This window comes from Lingula anatina, chromosome 2 (genome assembly GCF_051362555.1).
Source record: "Lingula anatina isolate TDL-2025a chromosome 2, LinAna3.0, whole genome shotgun sequence".
Taxonomy (NCBI): Eukaryota; Metazoa; Brachiopoda; class Lingulata; order Lingulida; family Lingulidae; genus Lingula; species Lingula anatina.
Genome location: NC_141768.1, coordinates 21858241 through 21877070, shown reverse-complemented (window position 1 = coordinate 21877070; position 18830 = coordinate 21858241). Strand labels below are relative to the sequence as shown.

At 34.8% G+C, this 18830-nt stretch overlaps 2 protein-coding genes across 3 annotated transcripts in view; one reads left to right on the top strand and one right to left on the bottom strand.

Annotated features, from left to right (window-relative positions):
- The window catches only part of LOC106172756 (WD repeat-containing protein 20), an 18269-nt gene extending 13723 nt beyond the window's left edge, over positions 1–4546 (bottom strand). Inside the window, exon 1 of the mRNA XM_087003797.1 lies at positions 4386–4546. The gene's annotated coding sequence lies outside the window, so the exon portion shown is untranslated. The remainder of the gene's footprint in view (positions 1–4385) is intronic.
- On the top strand, positions 18–18822 carry LOC106172754 (vacuolar protein sorting-associated protein 54). Of its 2 annotated transcripts, XM_013553593.2 has the most exons (26): positions 18–76; positions 205–621; positions 1707–2002; positions 3002–3113; positions 3356–3390; positions 3583–3714; positions 3961–4103; positions 4222–4321; positions 4497–4639; positions 5311–5434; positions 5828–5863; positions 7803–7910; positions 8046–8201; positions 8971–9158; positions 9442–9577; positions 9807–9938; positions 10284–10333; positions 10845–10927; positions 11246–11278; positions 11540–11703; positions 12230–12317; positions 12720–12841; positions 13504–13584; positions 14132–14239; positions 14373–14467; positions 18119–18822. In XM_013553593.2, exons 2-26 carry the CDS (start codon positions 366–368, stop codon positions 18213–18215), a joined length of 3018 nt encoding a protein of 1005 aa, XP_013409047.2. In that variant the 5' UTR covers positions 18–76; positions 205–365; the 3' UTR covers positions 18216–18822. The 2 variants fall into 2 exon arrangements, with proteins under 2 accessions (XP_013409047.2, XP_086859918.1); XM_087003792.1 differs by lacking the exon at positions 5828–5863 and having other exon boundaries at positions 19–76.
- The last annotated feature ends 8 nt before the right edge of the window (positions 18823–18830 follow it).

The following is an 18830-nucleotide window of genomic DNA, read 5'->3' as shown; positions in this document are numbered from 1 at the left end:
CACTTCCGTGTCAAATTTTCACAGGGAATCAGTGACAGGGAATAAAATATGTGTTTTCAGAACACCCATATCTGACGTAATTTATTTAAAAGTATCATGTATTTTTATTATATTGTTTAATAAACCAACTTTTCCATCTTTCATATATATATTTTTTGAAGATTAACATTTTTAAAAGACGTAAAAGTTTCTTCTTGTTTCCAGTTCTCCGTGACAATAAATGTACGGCCTTCACCCGGTAATATCAAAATGAACATGGCGACAGACAGATGAGCTGGATGGATTTTATTTGGGTTTCAGAATTACTGCAAATTATGTCAGACATTTGAAGATTCACACAACTACTGACACAGTTTACTGGACAAATGGCGACAGACGAGTTAAGGCGCGTGGCCACTGTAGCGTGGAAAAGATGTGCCTTGTGTGTGAAAAATGATTTGACGTTCAAATCTCCGAGGGAGTTTTGCAGACATTTGCGAGAGTACCACTGTAGCAAAGAAGGAGGGTCATTCGTGTGTAGATATGGAATGAATAATGTGTGTCCTTCACTTCCAGTTGAAGGTGTGAGTGACAAGGATTATGAAGATCATGTTGCACGAGATCACGTTTGTATTGAAATAGGTGAGAAACATCGAATACCATACATCAAAATTGTTTTACTAATATGTTATATTGGGTTATTGTCATAGCAACTTATAGTTTAAATAAATCAGTAATGGCAGTGAGCCTTTGTTTATTACTTCACACTACAATCCAATTTTCTTATGGCAGTCTGATCATGATGGTCTGAATGCATGGAATCAATACTGCTGCATTTCTAGTTTCATTAATTACTATTATTATTATTATTATTATTATTATTATTATTATTATTATTATTATTATTGTTTTTGTTGTTGTTGTATTTCATTATTATTATATTTTATTTCCTAAAATGTACCTGGTGTTAAAATTGTGTTGTCATGTTTTAAACAAAATTAGCATCATGATAAAAGAGTTGCTGAATTATACACTAATCTTTCAGGGAATATGTTCATCCGAATATAATTGGAAAAATTGTTTTGATACCCTTGATTTTTCACAGGAATGTATATGAAAACAAGACAAGAGATTTTATGTGATGACATTATTGTAACTTTAAGATTACTGGTCAATAGCATGGTTTGGTTTTCATCATGTTTGGAGTCTTACATGCATGTCTTTTATGCCTTACTTCATGAAAAGTCAGAGTTCAGGAGGATAAGGTTCATCTTCAGGGTGTCATATGATTTATATAACTGAAATCACTTATACAGTAGCTCTTATTACATTTTCCCATGCCACATTTTCAATCAAATTGTTTAAATCCTTTGACTGATAATCTTAAGAACATTAATATGCCTTATACTATGGAGTACCCTCAGGATACATACAGTACCATATGCACATGACACTTGCCTGATATGAGGTGACATGTCATGTTTTCACCCACACATTTCACATAATCATGATGATTTTAATGCACATTTATTGTAATTTTTTATATAATGGTGGGTTTTTTTTTTTTTTTTAGACAATAAGTCACTACTTAACTGTCATTGCATTATTTATGTTATGCACCTTTGAACCAAAAATATGACAACTGGCTATGACAGTTTACTCTCATAACCCCTGTACTATAACTTAGAAAAAATGCAAAATGTTGAGCTCTAATCTCTGTATTTTAGCCCCATTTAAAGCACTAAGTCAGAACAGTGATAGCAGTGGCAGCTCGCGAAGTTCCACCCCTGTCCCAACCCACAGCGAGCCCTCTGTGGTCCAGGACCAGTACAAGTGGACTGTGTACCACTCCAAGGTCAATCTCCCTGCTGCTCTCAATGACCCAAGACTGGTGAAGAGAGAATCAGATTTTTTTACCAAAACATGGGGAGAGGCATTTGATAAATCGGACATTCACCCTTCTCCCCACTTGCCTGAGATAACGAGAGATCATTTTATGAGATATATTAGAAAGATATCACGGGTAAGTAAAACAAGCCAAATGCACAATAGACATCCCACATATATCAAAAATGATCTTATATCAAAGAAATATTTGCTTAACTTTTGAAACTGACAATTCTTATCTTTCTATTAAAAGCTTGGGTTTGAATCTGAGTTAAATCATTATTTTAATGTCAGACACTAAGTTGGTAGGTTTCAGTGTGCAATACTCGTTATTTCCTGCAGCAAAGCTACAAGATAATGATAGTGCTTGTAAGGCTTTTCAGTTTTGTGTCAGTTTCCCCTTTTAGATGAAGCACATACAGTAAAACATGTGGTTTTCAAGTAATAATGTTTCTTGACATGCAAACGGGAATGATCAGCAAAATGAGGTCGCCGGTATCTTTTTTCTGTATAGTAAGACTTCAGTGTTCTTATTTATTACACTAAAATTTTTTTGGTATCTGAATACAAACAAATTTTATTTCATTTCAAGAGTTAAAGTTAAAGATAGCATCAGCATGATTTGTCCATTATTATTTCAAGACTCAATTATGTTATTTTTCCCAGGATGAAGACAGTTAAATTCTAGCTGAATACCTTTAACTCCCTCAATTAGCAGTGCACAGCCAAATGTTTTATTTATGTGTATTATTAGTGCAAAACTGTACATATTGGATTTGCCCAAAACCTTCCCTGTTGTTGCTGCATATAAAACCTTGCTAGCACCACTTCTTTTAAAATAAAAGGTACCACGCATCCATCTGATGGAAGTCGGTCACACTTGAGATGCCCATGAATAAGATTGACTTCCATAGTCGATGCATTTTCGCAAGTTTGACTGCAGATTTATGCCTAAATTCAAAACATTGAAATCTGTGTTAGGAGGGTGTTAACATCAAAGTAAAATGTCTCTTAATAATCCAATCTTATTAAGATACATTCATTTGACTTGCTATATTGACCATGTATGCTATTCGATAACCAATGAACCTGTAATATTTAATGAAGCTTACTGTTTGTGTGTTGAATTTTGTAGCGACATAAGACCCATGTGAAGAACAATGAGACTTTGCCAGTGGCATCAGCTGATGCTGGAAAGAGCTGTCTTCCTGTTGATTTGTTTCCTGCTTTAGCTGCCAGACAGACAGGTAAGTGATTGTTTACTGTTGACCTGAGGTGAGGTGAGGTGAGAGTCCTTCATTCTGTAAATCATTTAGTTGACTAGTTGAGCTTGATATATGTGTTCTTCAGAAAAATTGAGTTAATCTTACATATTTATTCCTTAATTTTTATTCAAACTTGGTTCACATTTGGCTAATAACAGGCAAAATGATGAAAATGTGAATATATTTCATATAAGGATGTTTTTGATAGCCTGGTTCCATTTCAGATAAGTCAAGGGTAGAACTTGATCAGATTCCAAAAGTAAGGAAAATTTTTTGATGTTACATACTTTCATCCAATGATAAATTTGCCACAAAGGTATCATGTTGTATGTCATATTTTAAAAACAGCACAAGACATAACATTTTCAATCAAATTAATTTGAAACCAAAAGGATTGTGAATAAATATTTGTAGCAGAGTGAATATTCATAGCATTTGATTTTTCTTGCAGACCTTTCTTAGTCCCTCTTTCTCACTGGAGAACCCTGACACATTTAATGACGTATTTCCCTGGGCTCAGATTGAGGCTACACGCCATGGAGATGAGGGACCAAAGCAGTCTTCAAAATTACTACAGGAAAAGGTAAATTGTTCTTCTGTGACCTTTAAAGTGTTAGTCAGGCATTTTTAGTCAGGCAGGTAAAGAAAGGAAGTAATTGTTAACAGTATGAAGTGTCAGACTATCATATTTTTTGTAATAAAATTTTGAAATATATCAAACTTTTTTAATAATAACTGAATAACCATGATCCCACATGCACATGCTGTAAAGTTAATATTACTCTAAAAAAATCAAAATTTAGTTTTGAAGTTGACATTTCTCTTTTAGATGAGCCACTATCTTGATATAGTAGAGGTTCAGATAGCCAAGCAGATCTCATACAGGTCTGAGGCTTTCTTCCATGCTATGACATCACATGATGAACTACAAGAATACATGACCAAAACATGTGCAGCAATTAAACATTTGAGGTAGGTACACTTGTAAAATATCTGCTTTATTTTATGTGATTTTTCTTGAAAAATATGCCTATAGGTCAGGGCAAAGGCAAATGCAAAATGATTAACTACTGGTATTTTACTTTTAAAGAGACCGCATTCACCATCTAGATTCTGTACTAGTGAGGGGGCCTCTTACCATTATGAAACTGACAAAGACGAGGTCAAATTACGCCAAGTTGTATAACAAGGTAAATATTTCTGTTTGCTTATTGACTACTTTTTTACATAAATTTGTACCTAAGTTTTGCTTACTTCATGCTATAGATGACCTGTGGGATGTGCTTCTGTGAATTCCATTGTGAAGCAATGCATGGTGAACACCCATACTGTTATTTGCTGATACCTGCTGTTTTTTCATTTCAGTTGAAATTGATGGCCACCATTCACCAGACACAGCCTACAATACAAATGCTGCTGTCCACAAATGAGTTTGTAGGTGCCTTGGATCTTATCACCACAACTCAGGAGGTACTGTCTCAGGAGCTGGCAGGAATACACAGCTTTAGGTAGGTGCCTTAGATCTTATCATCACAACTCGGGAGGTACTGTTGCAGGAGCTGGCAGAAATAAACAGCTTTAGGTAGGTGCCTTAGACTGCATTTCCACAAATTGAGATTGATCCATCTAGATCGAACTAACTCCCTGGGAGTTCACGCTAAATTGCTGTCAGCCGAGTGTGCACGGTAGTTAATTACCCCCTTACAGCTTTTAGTAGGCAGGACAGACATTTAAGCCGGCTAAGCTGACAGTAATCTAGTGAGACTCCCCACAGGGATAGATCGATCTAAAATCTGTGGGAATGGGGTCTTAGATCTTATCATCATAACTCAGGAGGTACTGTCGCAGGAAGTGGCAGGAATACACAGCTTTAATTAGATACCTTGGATCTTATCACTGACACTCAGTAAGATCTATATATGTCACTGCATCTATTTTTTTTTTTTCAGATCAACTATTTAACAGAATAAAATTTTTCACTACTTACCACTGAGAATTATCTTGATCTTAATGATTTTTTGTTTTTAAGTTACAAAAAAAATAAATTTAATGTACCAAACCTAGATTATTACAGTTAATTACATTTACTGATCACAAAACTTTATTTTTAAGCAAAAAAACTTGCTTAGTACGCCATTCTAGTATGCCATTCTAGTTTTTCCATTCACTTTCCTTGCAGACATTTAGGCTCTCAGCTGGCAGAGTTGGAAAAAGTCATTGACAAAATGATGCAGGCAGACTTTGTGAAATATGCCACAGCAGATCTTAACAGACCATTGGAGGACCGACAAAATTCATCTGTAGTAGGTTTTACAGATATTATATTCAACTTTGGGAAATTAAAATCTCATATGGTTTGTTTAAAAAATGCTAAGTAATTTAAAGTTTGATTTTTTTAAGTCTGTGATGACATTTTCAGGCATTAGGCATTCACAGATATGATTTATTTTTCTGATTTATATTGGAAATCCAATTTATTTTATGGTGGGTTTCCAGTGTTAAGAATCCCCCCAGATCCCTGGCTAAAAGGCTCCTGAGCCATTTCTTTCAACTGTTTTCTTACAACCCAAAGTCATATCTGCATTCAAAATGTAGCTTATTATGACACAAATAGCATTTCTTACTGATCAGGTGGAGTGAAAAAACAATTCATATGTACAGTATTCTGTTTATGTTTGACAACCCTCTTCTTGCAGGGGCATAAGCATCACCCTATAAGACCTTTAAACGAGGTAACTTGTGTTTGTTAATAAGACAGCTTTCTTACCCAGCCCCAGTTTATACATCTAAGACATACTAACCTTTGTGTGAGACTGATACCTTGTTTACTAACATGTGTGACTGTAATGTTATGACTTTGCTGCTAGTTACTCATGTTTAACTTTATGTTTTAGTTACTTTAGTAGGTGTACAATGTTTTTGTTTTAAAGAATGTTGTTTTGCTTGCTTATGGACACATGCACACACACATGCTGTTATTTTAAAATTGCAGAAGTAGTGTATAAGGAAATGAAAAATTTACAGATTCATACCTTTATATTGAAGAAGAAATGATAGCCTGTGTTAAGTGTTGGCTCATATCTGTGTCAAAGAGAAACTTCATTGTTGTTAAAGATATCCTGTACATGTTTGAATATGTCCCAAAGTCTTTTTATCCAGCAGAGCTTTTTATCTTTTCCAATTTGTCAGATCTTCAAAACAATAAAAACAATTAAACATCTCAAAGAAAGGATAAAAGTTATAATAAAAGAATTTCACAAGATCACAGCTTTTGCATCTTGAGATATCCCGACAGAATACAGAGAAAAAAAATGATATTTGTGATACTTGGTACACAGCTCTGACCATTTTCTTCTTGTAAAGTGAAAAATGAGGTCATGTCCAATTCTTGGCAGTACTTGTCTTGTGAAAATTGAGGAAGACAGATTGTGTTCTAAATAAATCTTGATTTATTCAAAACAAACTTATCTAATAAAAAACATCCAAGAAAAGTGCATGGTTGGGTCAAGCAGCCATTTATGTGTTGGAAAAGATTGCTTTTTTGCTTGAGGAAAATTATATTAGTAAAAATGCTTTACAGGATACCTCTACTAATACATACCTCAGTTAGCATGATAGCTATAATTAATGTGATGTTATATCAACAACAGCAAAATGTTAGAGTTACCATATCTATTCTGCTGTTACCTTTTATTAAGCCCACTGAGGTGGAGGACCTTTCAGATGTAAGTTGTAAAAGTAAAAGCTGTTGTTTGTCCTACCTGCAGAGAATGGTGCACAGGCATGGCAAAACCAAATACCATGGATCAGTATGCTTCAAATGTTTTTTATGGAATATTTTTTTAAAAGAATGTTGACAGATAAACATTGTCCCCAATACCATGGATTTTTTCAGAAAAATGCTGAGGCCTGCAATATATAGATTTGAGCAAGCCTTTGTGCCTGAAATACACAATGAGTTTTTTGCCATGTCTATCTTGCATCTTTCTTTCCTGGAAATATGTTTTTTTTTTCATTCATCATATTGTTAGTACAAATACATTTATTTAAGTTCTTTTCCACCCCTACAGCAAGTTCAGACATAGGTATTTTTGTCTCATTTGCCCAAAAGGAGATACAGATCATTAAAACATGCTTTCAAATTTGCTAGTCGAAAATCATGTTAGTGTTGTTTGAATATCTATATTCCCTTACTATATATTGAATAGTTCTCACATAGAAGTGGTATTGATGGTGATGTGACTACTAATTTACAATTAGAGAGTTAACTTGTAAACGGTGTATATGTTTATCTGCGTGAGTGAAAGTTTTATGTAGAATTTGATCATGTTTCATATTTATATGTGATATTGATATTTTTACATGTTATTGATCATTGAAAATGTCAAGAGGGTCTGTATTTTGAGTGTGTGTCAGTCCCACATGCTGCCATAGAAAAGATAACATAAAAATGTATTATATTATCATATAATTGTTGGACCATTCATTGTTTAGTCTGTTTAAGTGTAGCAATGATACCACTGTGTGGCATGCCCTTAATGTAGTATATTTATGAAACTGCTTTTACATTATCATAAGTAGAAATACACAAACTTGAGAAAATGAGGAGATAGCAGTCAAGCAATCATTTTCAAGGTGATTCAAATGTGTTTTTTTCTCTTTCTGTTGCAGGAAAAATTAGTAGCCATAGTATTTGGTATGTTAAGGCAACACAAGTATAACTTCATTGATGTGTACAGAGAAGAAGCTTGTACAGCTATGAAGGCAGCTGTCAAGCAGGTAGGCATGTCATTCCTTTGTCATAATGCTTTCTGAATGTTTTTGTGTAAGGTTTGGTTTGATAGTAACAAAATTTAAGTTATTAATTGGTAATGATCCACGAAGACACAAACAATGGTCTATATTATATTGCAGACGGTTGTTGAAGCTGTTTCCATGGCAGATGACATAAATGTAGAGGGCGCTGTAGGCAGCCTGGCAGACCAGATGAGATTGCTCAACTTTCCACAGTGGATGGAACTGCTCAATGAAATCTTTGAAAATCTTACAGTGATTCTCAGAAGAGTGAAGGTGATGTTTTAATTCAATTTTTTTTTCTTTTATTTTTTATAATTTTAGCTAGATTATGTGATTATACAAATTTTTATTAAAGGATTATTTTATGCAAAATAAAAAAGGGAAACAGTAAAGAACAAACTGAAATATTAGAAACAATTTCTTTATTTGATAGATACTACTTCTGTTGCTTTTATGTCTTAACAGACAATCTTAAGCAGAGGTGAATGTTTTAATTACATAATCATAGACCCCATTCCCAGAGATTTGATCGATCTACTTTAGATTGACCTAACTCCCTGAGGGTTCACACTAAATAGCAGTCAGCCGAGCAAGCACGAAAGTTAATTACCCCCTTACAGCTTGTAGTAGGCGGGACAGACATTTAAGCCGGATTATCTGACAGTAATCTAGTGAGACTCCCCGCGGGGATAGATCGATCTAAAAGTTCTGGGAATACACCCTTAGTCTTCTTTTTGTAGCTTACAGGACAAATCATATTAGGTTGAAAATCAATTACTTGATAATTGCTCCATAAATTCTGAGTCTCACATAAGTCTCATGTTTTATTAAGTATTTTTATTAATTGATTCATATGTTAGGCAGACTTGTATTGTTCTCTATTCTCTGCTCTCAATTATCCCCTCTGTAGTTCTTGATAAGAATAAAAATCACATCCATGATCCAATTTCCTGCACACTCAGAAGTCAGTTTGTGTAACTTACTTTGAATAGAAGCTAGTATTCCACTTGCTAAGACAGATACATATGCCTATTGTCTACAGGCATTCCATGATGTGATAAGTGAGGTGATTAATGTGGCTGCTGGGAGAGATGTCCACACACAGCACAGGAAGGTGGTAGAAAATGGTGCTCAACATATACAAGATGGCCGACCTCAGGAAGGGGAAGATACAAATGATGAGGAGGAACAGGAAGAAAGCAGCACTGTTCTTTCCAGGTCTATTTCATTGTGAGTATCAATAATAGTAATTCCATTTCATTGTTAATACTAGGTAGTGCGTTTGTTTCAGTGTGAGTATTTGGTTAAAAGTCAAACTCATTTTGAGCAACAGATAAAAGGCACACCTTTTACTAAGCACTGGGCATGAGTTCTGTCTCATAATCTTTTAACCAAGATAATGGTAAAACTCTAGAATAAGCTTGCGATGATTTAGAGAAAAAAGTTATTACACTTGGCCTCTGATAATTATTGTTTTTAACCTTGAGAGCCAGTGTCTCTGTGTTAATTGTAGACATGATGAAGATGCAGACATAATGGTCGCAGAACCAGAGTATGTGAAAGCTATGAATAATCTCAAAGACTTCTTGTGCCAAACATGTGAACATGCACATGACAGATGTGTGAAGGTTATAGTGGCCAGGGCTAAGGTACAGGGTGACAGAGATTGTTAACTTTCAGTGTCAAATCTATGTTAAATGATACAATAATAATAAATGCACCGCTTTGTTTTATATTTAACCCAGACTACATCACTTTTATCTCTGGATAATTTAAAAGTGTTTTTCAATATCAAAAGCTTTGGAACAGTTAACTTAAAATTAAAAGCATGTAATTTGGTATGAATTTATCCAATCAACATTGCTTTATGATATTTAGGATGGTTTCTTGGAGAAGATTGGCTCCAATGATTTTGTCACCCTTGCCAGTGCCATAGAGAGGTTTGCCAGTGAGTGTGAACACATCTGTGGCAGGAAAAGCATGTCTCTTAGAGGAAGTTTACAAAGTCAGGTAGGCAACAGAGAGAATGCAGAATATGTACATGGACATTAATGGCATGTTGTAGAAATATTCTCGAAAGCTGTTTCTCCTTAAGCTTGTCACCCATTGTGCAGCCAAGCAGGTCTGTAAATCGTAGATTTAATCTTCTTACATTTTGCAAACCTAGCCCATTTCCATAACACATTTGCACCTTGGCTTGTAAATTATTAAGGCAGGTTACATTTACGGCAACTCTCTAACATTATCACTCATTTCATTTGAGTTGTTTAAACATTTTCCGAAGCCTTTTGCATATCACTTAAGATTGTTCACAAATAGATAACACTCTCATGATCATTTTCCACATCTTTATAGGCAAACCGTTTTGTCAACAGATTTCATGAAGAAAGGAAGCAAAAATTAAGGTTTGTCTGGTTGTAGAAATTTTCTGCTGGTAATGATTTCACCTTTATATTAACATTACCTTGAGATATTTGACATTTTAAATGCCATCATAATTGCCCTGGTATTGATTCAGATCTTTCCAATGGGGAAAATTTTCAATCTTTCAGATACATAATTTTGGAATCATTAAAATACATATTTCTATATACTTATTATAAAGAATTTTTAAGGTAGCTTGCTTTTCAATGTTATTTCTACTGCTCAATAAGAACATTTTCAAAATTTTCCCCATTCAAAAGATAGAGTATATAATGTAGCAACTTGCATCAAAACAATACACCACAATCATGCCCATTAAGGCCTGGCAGGGGATTGATTTCTGAACAAAGCAGTGATCTTTATCAAACTTCCAATCTGACCTTTTGCTGTCAACTCTTCATTCTCATTTTAAAAGAAAAAAAGTTCTATCATACAACCTTCTTCACTGGGTCAAACTGCTCATACAACTTTGAATGCACATATGTTTTCCAGCAATATATTAGATATTGAGAGGTGGAAACAAGCAGACGTTCCTGAAGAATTTCAGGACTTGGTAGACCACATCTCTGCCACAGGTAATTGCAAATTTGACATCACCAGGCTTTGTTGATATTTGATCAGTTTTTATCTTATCAACTAAGGAATATGCTTAACATTCCCTTGGGAAAATTTGTTGGATGCAACTGCTACAGTTATGGACAAAATATCTGTCTTGTCATCAGTTTTCTGGGAACCGTAGCCACCTTATAAGTTGTCACAGTATAATGCTTTTTTTTTCAGTCCGTTATCTAGAATGCAATTAAAATGCAGCTCTGTCTGGTTATTTCTTAATACAAATGAAGTGACTTCAAAACTGTTCAGAATGGAAGGTCTATCATTTTATTTTTTTCCAGGTAAATTGTCTCCTGCTAAGAAGGTAGATACAGGTATGTAAGTGACAAGACTATATAATCCCAACCAACATCTGCCAGAATCCGTTATCAGTTATTGTTTTTAGGGGTATAGCATTTACAAAAAATTATTTTGAAGGTTCAAATAAAAATAATTATAGATTCAATAATTGTAGAAAATTCACATTGGTATGTAAATAAATCATAAATTATGTTACATTACTTTATGTTATTAGTGCAACTACAATTTGTTATGAACTTGTCAAAGTTATGGACTCGAAATTTCAATAATTCCAGAGAAGAGGTCTGCGTCCAGCACGTTGCGTGTAGGTGGTGAGGAGTACACTGTGGTGGGGACAGTATTGATACTGCTGAAGATCATTGTGGAATACTGCCAGTGTGTGGAGGATATCCCCACCATCACACCAGATATGCTCACCAGACTGGTAGATATTCTTAAGGTGAGAACTTTTTGTGGCCCTGAAGTTTTCTTTAGGAAGTGGTTGTTTTATTGAGAGAGATTGGGTTTTATCATCAGTTTTTTTTTTTACTTATCTTCATAATGTAGGTGCCTTCTCAGGGGTCACATAATATTGATATCATGTCGATTTTAAGGAGTGCAGAATATTTCAATAGTGTAAAATGATTTTAATATGTAACTTTCCCTTTTACGTCCTTGTAAGTACTTTCCTTCACAATATAATTTAGATACCTCAGTACTTTTTGCCTTCAACTTTCATTTACATATTTATTTACCTGTAATATTATTCTTGTTGATTTCCATTTTAATAGTCTTATTTTTTATTGCACAAACCAAATACTTTTACCAGCTATGTACTATCTTCTTGTTTTACAATTTATTACCCTTTAATTTTATTGCATAATCCAACTGTTTTTAATTTTAGAAAATGAATAATTTTTATTATGATATTTCTTTAAAGGATTTGTACTAATATTCAAAACAGAAATATTGTATTTTTTTTCCAGACATTTAACTCCCGTACCTGTCAGCTGGTTCTTGGAGCGGGAGCACTGCAGCTTGTGGGACTGAAAACTATTACTACCAAAAATTTAGGTGAGTTTGTCACCATGGGCAGGTTTCATAAAGGACTTGAGGCCAGATGTATATCCTATCTCTCAGACCAAAAATTTGATCAAGTTCAGTGTTCAGGATGCATTGTCTGAAATGCATTGTCTGCCATTGGTCTGAAATATTAGCCATTTCTTACTCAAACATTTTTAGCATTCATTTGTTAATCACCCTTGGAAAAAGTCCATTTCAGTCTGATGACACTCTGTCTTTATTAATATTAGCACATGAAATTTAGATGTTTAACATGAAGAGGTAGATAAATCACCCTAAACAAATAATGAGATGAAACCACTAACACCTTACCTCATTTCCTACCGATTGCCGTGGAGTATGTGGTAACCATACTTGAGCATTGTATAGTTGTTGATAATTCTGCAACTTCAGCCCTGGCCTCCAGATGTCTACAGTTGATCGCTTTCTACATTCCCATGGCCAAGGCTCACTTTGAAATTAGACTACCTGCCAAACAACTCAATATGCTCAAGTACTTCGATCAAGTTTTAAAGGTAAATTTACTCCTTAGTGAAGGCTGAGGATGCTTTCAATTTGGTTTTCTCTTTAGTTAGTGTGAACATATTGTCAAACCTATTTTCTTCAAGAATCATGGGAAATGAAACTGCAGACAAACAGAAATTTCTTAACATTAGGAAGCTGATCACATTTAGTGTAATTATTATGATACATAATAATAACACATAATGATATTTGATATTATGATGGCATAATAATAAAAGAAAATGATATGACAAATAAGCTATCATGTAAGCTTTCCTGAGGTTTTACCTGTGTTTGAATAACAATATTTGGACTATTATAACACAATTGATAGAAATGGAAAAGCTTTAATTACTAGTTGAAACGTGAGTCGTCCACTGCATGCCACATACAAGAGAGTAATTGTATCATGGTGCAGTCGGTCTTGTATGTCCCATGTAGTGGATGACAAGTAGTTGTAACTGACTTTTCCCATGGAGGAGGCTTCAAACAATAGGATAATTGCACTTGTATTTCACCTGTAAGGCACTGAAGTGTATGAAAATACAGGCAAGCATGTATGCAAAGTACAAGTGCAATTATTCTATTTTTTGAAGCACTAGCCATGGGGTAATTCTGTATAAATGACTTTGTGGTCATGAGTGTGGTTCCACAGTGGTCTTCTCCCTTTCAGGACTATAAAGACCACATATCAGAAATTTCCAATAAATTGGTGGCAATCATGGGAGGAATGTTTGAGCTGCAGCTTTCAAAGGTGATTGTGTATCTGGGCTTTAAATCACAGTAGTGCACTTATTATCTTTGAAATAGTGCAAAATAACATTTTCTAATTTACTTCCGGTTAAGTGATATGTAATGCTTTAACAGTTCTGAAGGAGAATATGGCATTGATATAACTTCATTAAAGCTCTTGGACAAAATTTGTGAAAAATTGGAGGCATGGGGGTTAAATTTTTATGCATAATACTCCAATTAAATTGTTTTTGGGTGTCGAAATAAAGCTTTGGGCTTAATGCCCAGTCAAAACAAAGAATTGAAATGATCACTTTTTGAATTTTATTTGAAGTGAGATAAAATGTCAACTGTCTTCATTGTTAGTCTATTTTCTTGGTAGAAATTAAGCGTTTTTTCAATTGATTTTGTTTTAGTTGTTGTATATATTTTTTAAGTGATATGAAGTTAATCAATCCCAAAATTTCATTTATGTAGATACATAAAAACTGCCTTTCAGCAGAAGTAACTCATTATATATGTAAGTACTACATCTGTAGCTTTAAGATTTGATTACTGTTCCTCTCCAGTGGGAAGTGAAAGCACCCATGCCATCTGCCTGCTTCAGAGGGGTGTGTAAACAAATTGGGAAATTCCATGAGGCCATAAATGAACTTTTACCAGAACAACAAGTCCAGGTAACAGTAATTAGGTACTTTGTTGAAGAGGTTCATCAAAACTGATAAACTAAATCAATTAAAAATTCATAAAACAGCTCAACATAAGATGCATGTCATGAATTAAAAGTGCTTTTTCCCCTTATATTGTCAGGATTTATTCATGAGTATCAATTTGGCCTTCAAACAGCATCTAAAGCAGCAGCTGGCAAAACTAGGAGTCAGCAATGACAACGGTCCAAAACATGGGTATGTATTGGGGGGGGGGGGCATTTAAATAACTTCTTCTTTGGCTTTGGAGGTACCTATTCTTCCTTTTAATAGACATCAAAACAAACAAAACCAAGAAATTTTCTCTCCCTGTGCTCTACATATAGTAAAGTTGTATTTGTCTACTGTTTAACTGTCACTTGGTACAATTTTTTAGCCTTCCTCCCCCCTCCCATTTATAATTGTACCACCAGCGTTAGCGCTGGCGGTACACATGGTTTTAGTCCCGTCCGGTCCGTTCCGCCGGCTCCTGCGGCTCCGCCGGCTCCTGCGGCTCCGCCGCCATGTTACCGTTACCGCTTCTCCTCCTAGACGGTAAGGGCCCCCATACCCATCTCTTGGATTTAGGTCACCTATAATCTCAACTCGTTCCACGTAAAATTTGGGCTTTGTCGGTATTGGGGTCTAGGTGTGGCACTCATTGCAATGCACCCTTGTCCAAAAATGGCAAAATTAAATGCTAATTATCTACCCTACGGAAGGAATTATGGGAAAAATTTCTACAGACTGCTTTCCAAAAGTCATATGTGTAGATTTCAAATATGCCCTTGGATTTGACCTTTGACCTTTATTTCAAGGTCAAACGGGCAAAAATTTTCAAAAAAATGAATTTTTTTTCGAAAAAAAATTTATTTGCGCTGTTATTCAGACACCACACAGACTTAACCAATAATATTATTGGAAAATGTTACCCTTCAGGTCATCTTTCATCTGTGTGAATTTGGGGTCAATCGGTGCATTTTCACGGGTGTAGCGGCCATAAGATACCGAAACTGAAAACTGTCTCTAATTCGGGAACCGTTAATGCTAGAGACCCATTCTTTTTTGCATTTTGTAGAGCATGTAAAGCCCAACACTGGAAGTGGTCTCCGTTTTTTTGTATTCCATACGGTTTTCGAGTTACACTGTATCAAAAAGTACATATTGGTGGTGAAAGCAAAATGTGCAGTACGGTAATGGATAATAAATTTTGAACTCCGGAAAAATAAAACATAAGGCTTGGCAAAGCAGGCAACTCGTGGTCAAAAATGACATTATTTCATCAAATTTGAACATCTGGAACTTCAGAGCACCTCCCATTTCAAGAATTTTGACCAAAATGACCTTTTCTTTATTTTAATTAATTTTTTCTGTAGGAAATTTATGGCACATTAAGGTAACTCCGAAATTATAACATTTAGTCCCTTATATCTCCAAAACTGGCAGAGATAGGTCCATAGTTACTATTGAACTTGAATAGGAAGTCATGTACTGGCAATCTTACTGTGACCTTGAAATTGACCTTTGACCTACTTTTCACCATGAACTGAACTTTGCAAATTTTGCCTCCCTTTTATCTCCAAAACTGGCAGAGATAGGTCCATAGTTACTATTGAAGTTGAATAGAAAGTCATATACTGGCAATCTAAATGTGACCTTTAAATTGACCTTTGACCTACTTTTCACCATGAACTGAACTCTGCTAATTTCTTTCTCTTTTAACTCCAAACCTGGCAGAGATAGGTCCATAGTTACTATTGAAGTTGAATAGGAAGTCATATACTGGCAATCTTACTGTGACCTTGAAATTGACCTTTGACCTACTTTACACCATGAATTGAACTTTGCAAATTTTGCTTCCCTTTAATCTCCAAAACTGGCAGAGATAGGTCCATAGTTACTATTGAAGTTGAATAGGAAGTCATATACTGGCAATCTAAATGTGACCTTGAAATTGACCTTTGACCTACTTTTTATCATGAATTGAACTTTGCAAATTTTGGTTCCCTTTTATCTCCAAAACTGGCAGAGATAGGTCCATAGTTACTATTGAACTTGAATAGGAAGTCATATACTGGCAATCTTACTGTGACCTTGAAATTGACCTTTGACCTACTTTTCATCATGAACTGAACTTTGCAAATTTTGCTTCCCTTTTATCTCCAAAGTTACGCTGTATCAAAAAGTACATTTTGGTGGTTAAAGCAAAATGTGCAGTACGGTAATGGATAATAAATTTTGAACTCTGGAAAAATAAAACATAAGGCTTGGCAAAGCAGGCAACTCGTGGTCAAAAATGACATTATTTCATCAAATTTGAACATCTGGAACTTCAGAGCACCTCCCATTTCAAGAATTTTGACCAAAATGACCTTTTCTTTATTTTAATTAACTTTTTCCATAGGAAATTTATTGCACATTATGGTAACTCCAAAATTATAACATTTAGTCCCTTATATCTCCAAAACTGGCAGAGATAAGTCCACAGTTACTATTGAAGTTGAATAGAAAGTCATATACTGACAATCTAAATGTGACCTTGAAATTGACCTTTGACCTACTTTTCACCATGAACTGAACTTTGCAAATTTTGCCTCCCTTTTATCTCCAAAACTGGCAGAGATAGGTCCATAGTTACTATTGAAGTTGAATAGAAAGTCATATACTGGCAATCTAAATGTGACCTTGAAATTAACCTTTGACCTACTTTTCACCATGAACTGAACTTTGGAAATTTTGCTTCCCTTTTATCTCCAAAACTAGCAGAGATAGGTCCATAGTTACTATTGAAGTTGAATAGGAAGTCATATACTGGCAATCTAAATGTGACCTTTAAATTGACCTTTGACCTACTTTTCACCATGAACTGAACTCTGCTAATTTCTTTCTCTTTTAACTCCAAACCTGGCAGAGATAGGTCCATAGTTACTATTGAAGTTGAATAGGAAGTCATATACTGGCAATCTAAATGTGACCTTGAAATTGACCTTTGACCTACTTTTTATCATGAATTGAACTTTGCAAATTTTGGTTCCCTTTTATCTCCAACACTGGCAGAGATAGGTCCATAGTTACTTTTGAACTTGAACAGGAAGTCATATACTGGCAATCTAAATGTGACCTTGAAATTGACCTTTGACCTACTTTTTATCATGAATTGAACTTTGCAAATTTTGGTTCCCTTTTATTTCCAAAACTGGCGAGATAGGTCCATAGTTACTATTGAACTTGAATAGGAAGTCATATACTGGCAATCTAAGTGTGACCTTGAAATTGACCTTTGACCTACTTATAATCATGAACTGAACTCTGCTAATTTCTTTCTCTTTTAACTCCAAACCTGGCAGAGATAGGTCCATAGTTACTATTGAAGTTGAATAGGAAGTCATATACTGGAAATTTAGTTTGACCTTGAAATTGACCTTTGACCTACCTTACAATGAACTTAACTTTGATTGTACCATTTTAAGTTATATATATTTTTTGCGTATTTTGAAAATTCTTGTTGATTGCATTTTTACAGCTTGTCAAGCATAAGACTAGTGGCTGTGTCCCTTATTTTGCGTATGTGGGGGTCTATACGAATGCGCTTGCTCCAGCTGGTGGTACAATATTCGGAGGCGGTATCGCCTCTCTGATCCTCTAGTTGTGAAATAAAACTGAAAAGCACCAAATGCCTCTTCTTTTTTATAAGGATTTGAGTATGAATGTGGTTTTTAAAATCTCCCTTACATTAAAAGATTTGGAAAGTTGGGTTACATTTATATGGTTTCTCTGCATATATGGCAGTTTGCTTTTAAAGTTGTACAAATAAGGTTGACTCTCTGGAGTATTCCACTCGCACAAGCACCATTTGATTTTTCCCCATAGGTTGGTGATGGCAGACCTGGCCTTCTACACTGGTGCTATGAAGTCCCTAGCAGGCTTAGGAAGCCTTGACTACAACATGGAGAGTTTATGGACGTGACAGATAAGAAAGGGGGAGACAAAAATGTCTCAGTCAGCTGAAACACAACAGAGAGATAAAATTGTCTCACAAAATTGGAATGCAAGTTTAGATTAAATGTGATATTTATACGCCAGTTGTTATACTTTCAAGTACTCTTGCACTAGTCAATACGTTCATTCTAATGTGTCCAGAGATTATTTTCCTGGTAAACTATCCAAAATGAAAACAGTTTTGTTAGCCAATGTTCCAATTTTAAAGTATGGCTGTCATTTTAAGTAAGTGAAGACTTTTTACTGTTTCAGTTATATATTATTGTGTTCTCCATGGAATAATACCACTTATGCAAAGTGTTCAATTGGGAAATATATGGTCTCATTTTAAATATAATACACTGGGAAAGGAAATGTTAAGTTGTCAAATGGTGGCTAAAGCTTTTTATTTTTATTTCATTCCTTAGTTTTTCAGAGCCAAGGCTCTAAGTGTTGTGCAATTTTGTATATTAAATATTTTATTATTCCATCAATAAGACATCAGTCTGTTTCAGAATGGTTATTTAAGATACTAAAATATCAGGAACATAAAGATGTAATAAAACATATAGGTCTGGGTGTGACCAGCACTTAAACATGCCTT

What these genes read in the sequence shown, in the direction of transcription:
- LOC106172754 (XM_013553593.2), top strand. Translation starts at nt 366, where the DNA reads ATGGCGACAGACGAGTTAAGGCGCGTGGCCACTGTAGCGTGGAAAAGA. An exon ending in AACTTGATCAGATTCCAAAA is followed by an intron (nt 3,391 to 3,582) that starts GTAAGGAAAATT and finishes TTTTTCTTGCAG; the next exon opens with ACCTTTCTTAGTCCCTCTTT. An exon ending in GACTGGTAGATATTCTTAAG is followed by an intron (nt 11,704 to 12,229) that starts GTGAGAACTTTT and finishes TTTTTTTTCCAG; the next exon opens with ACATTTAACTCCCGTACCTG.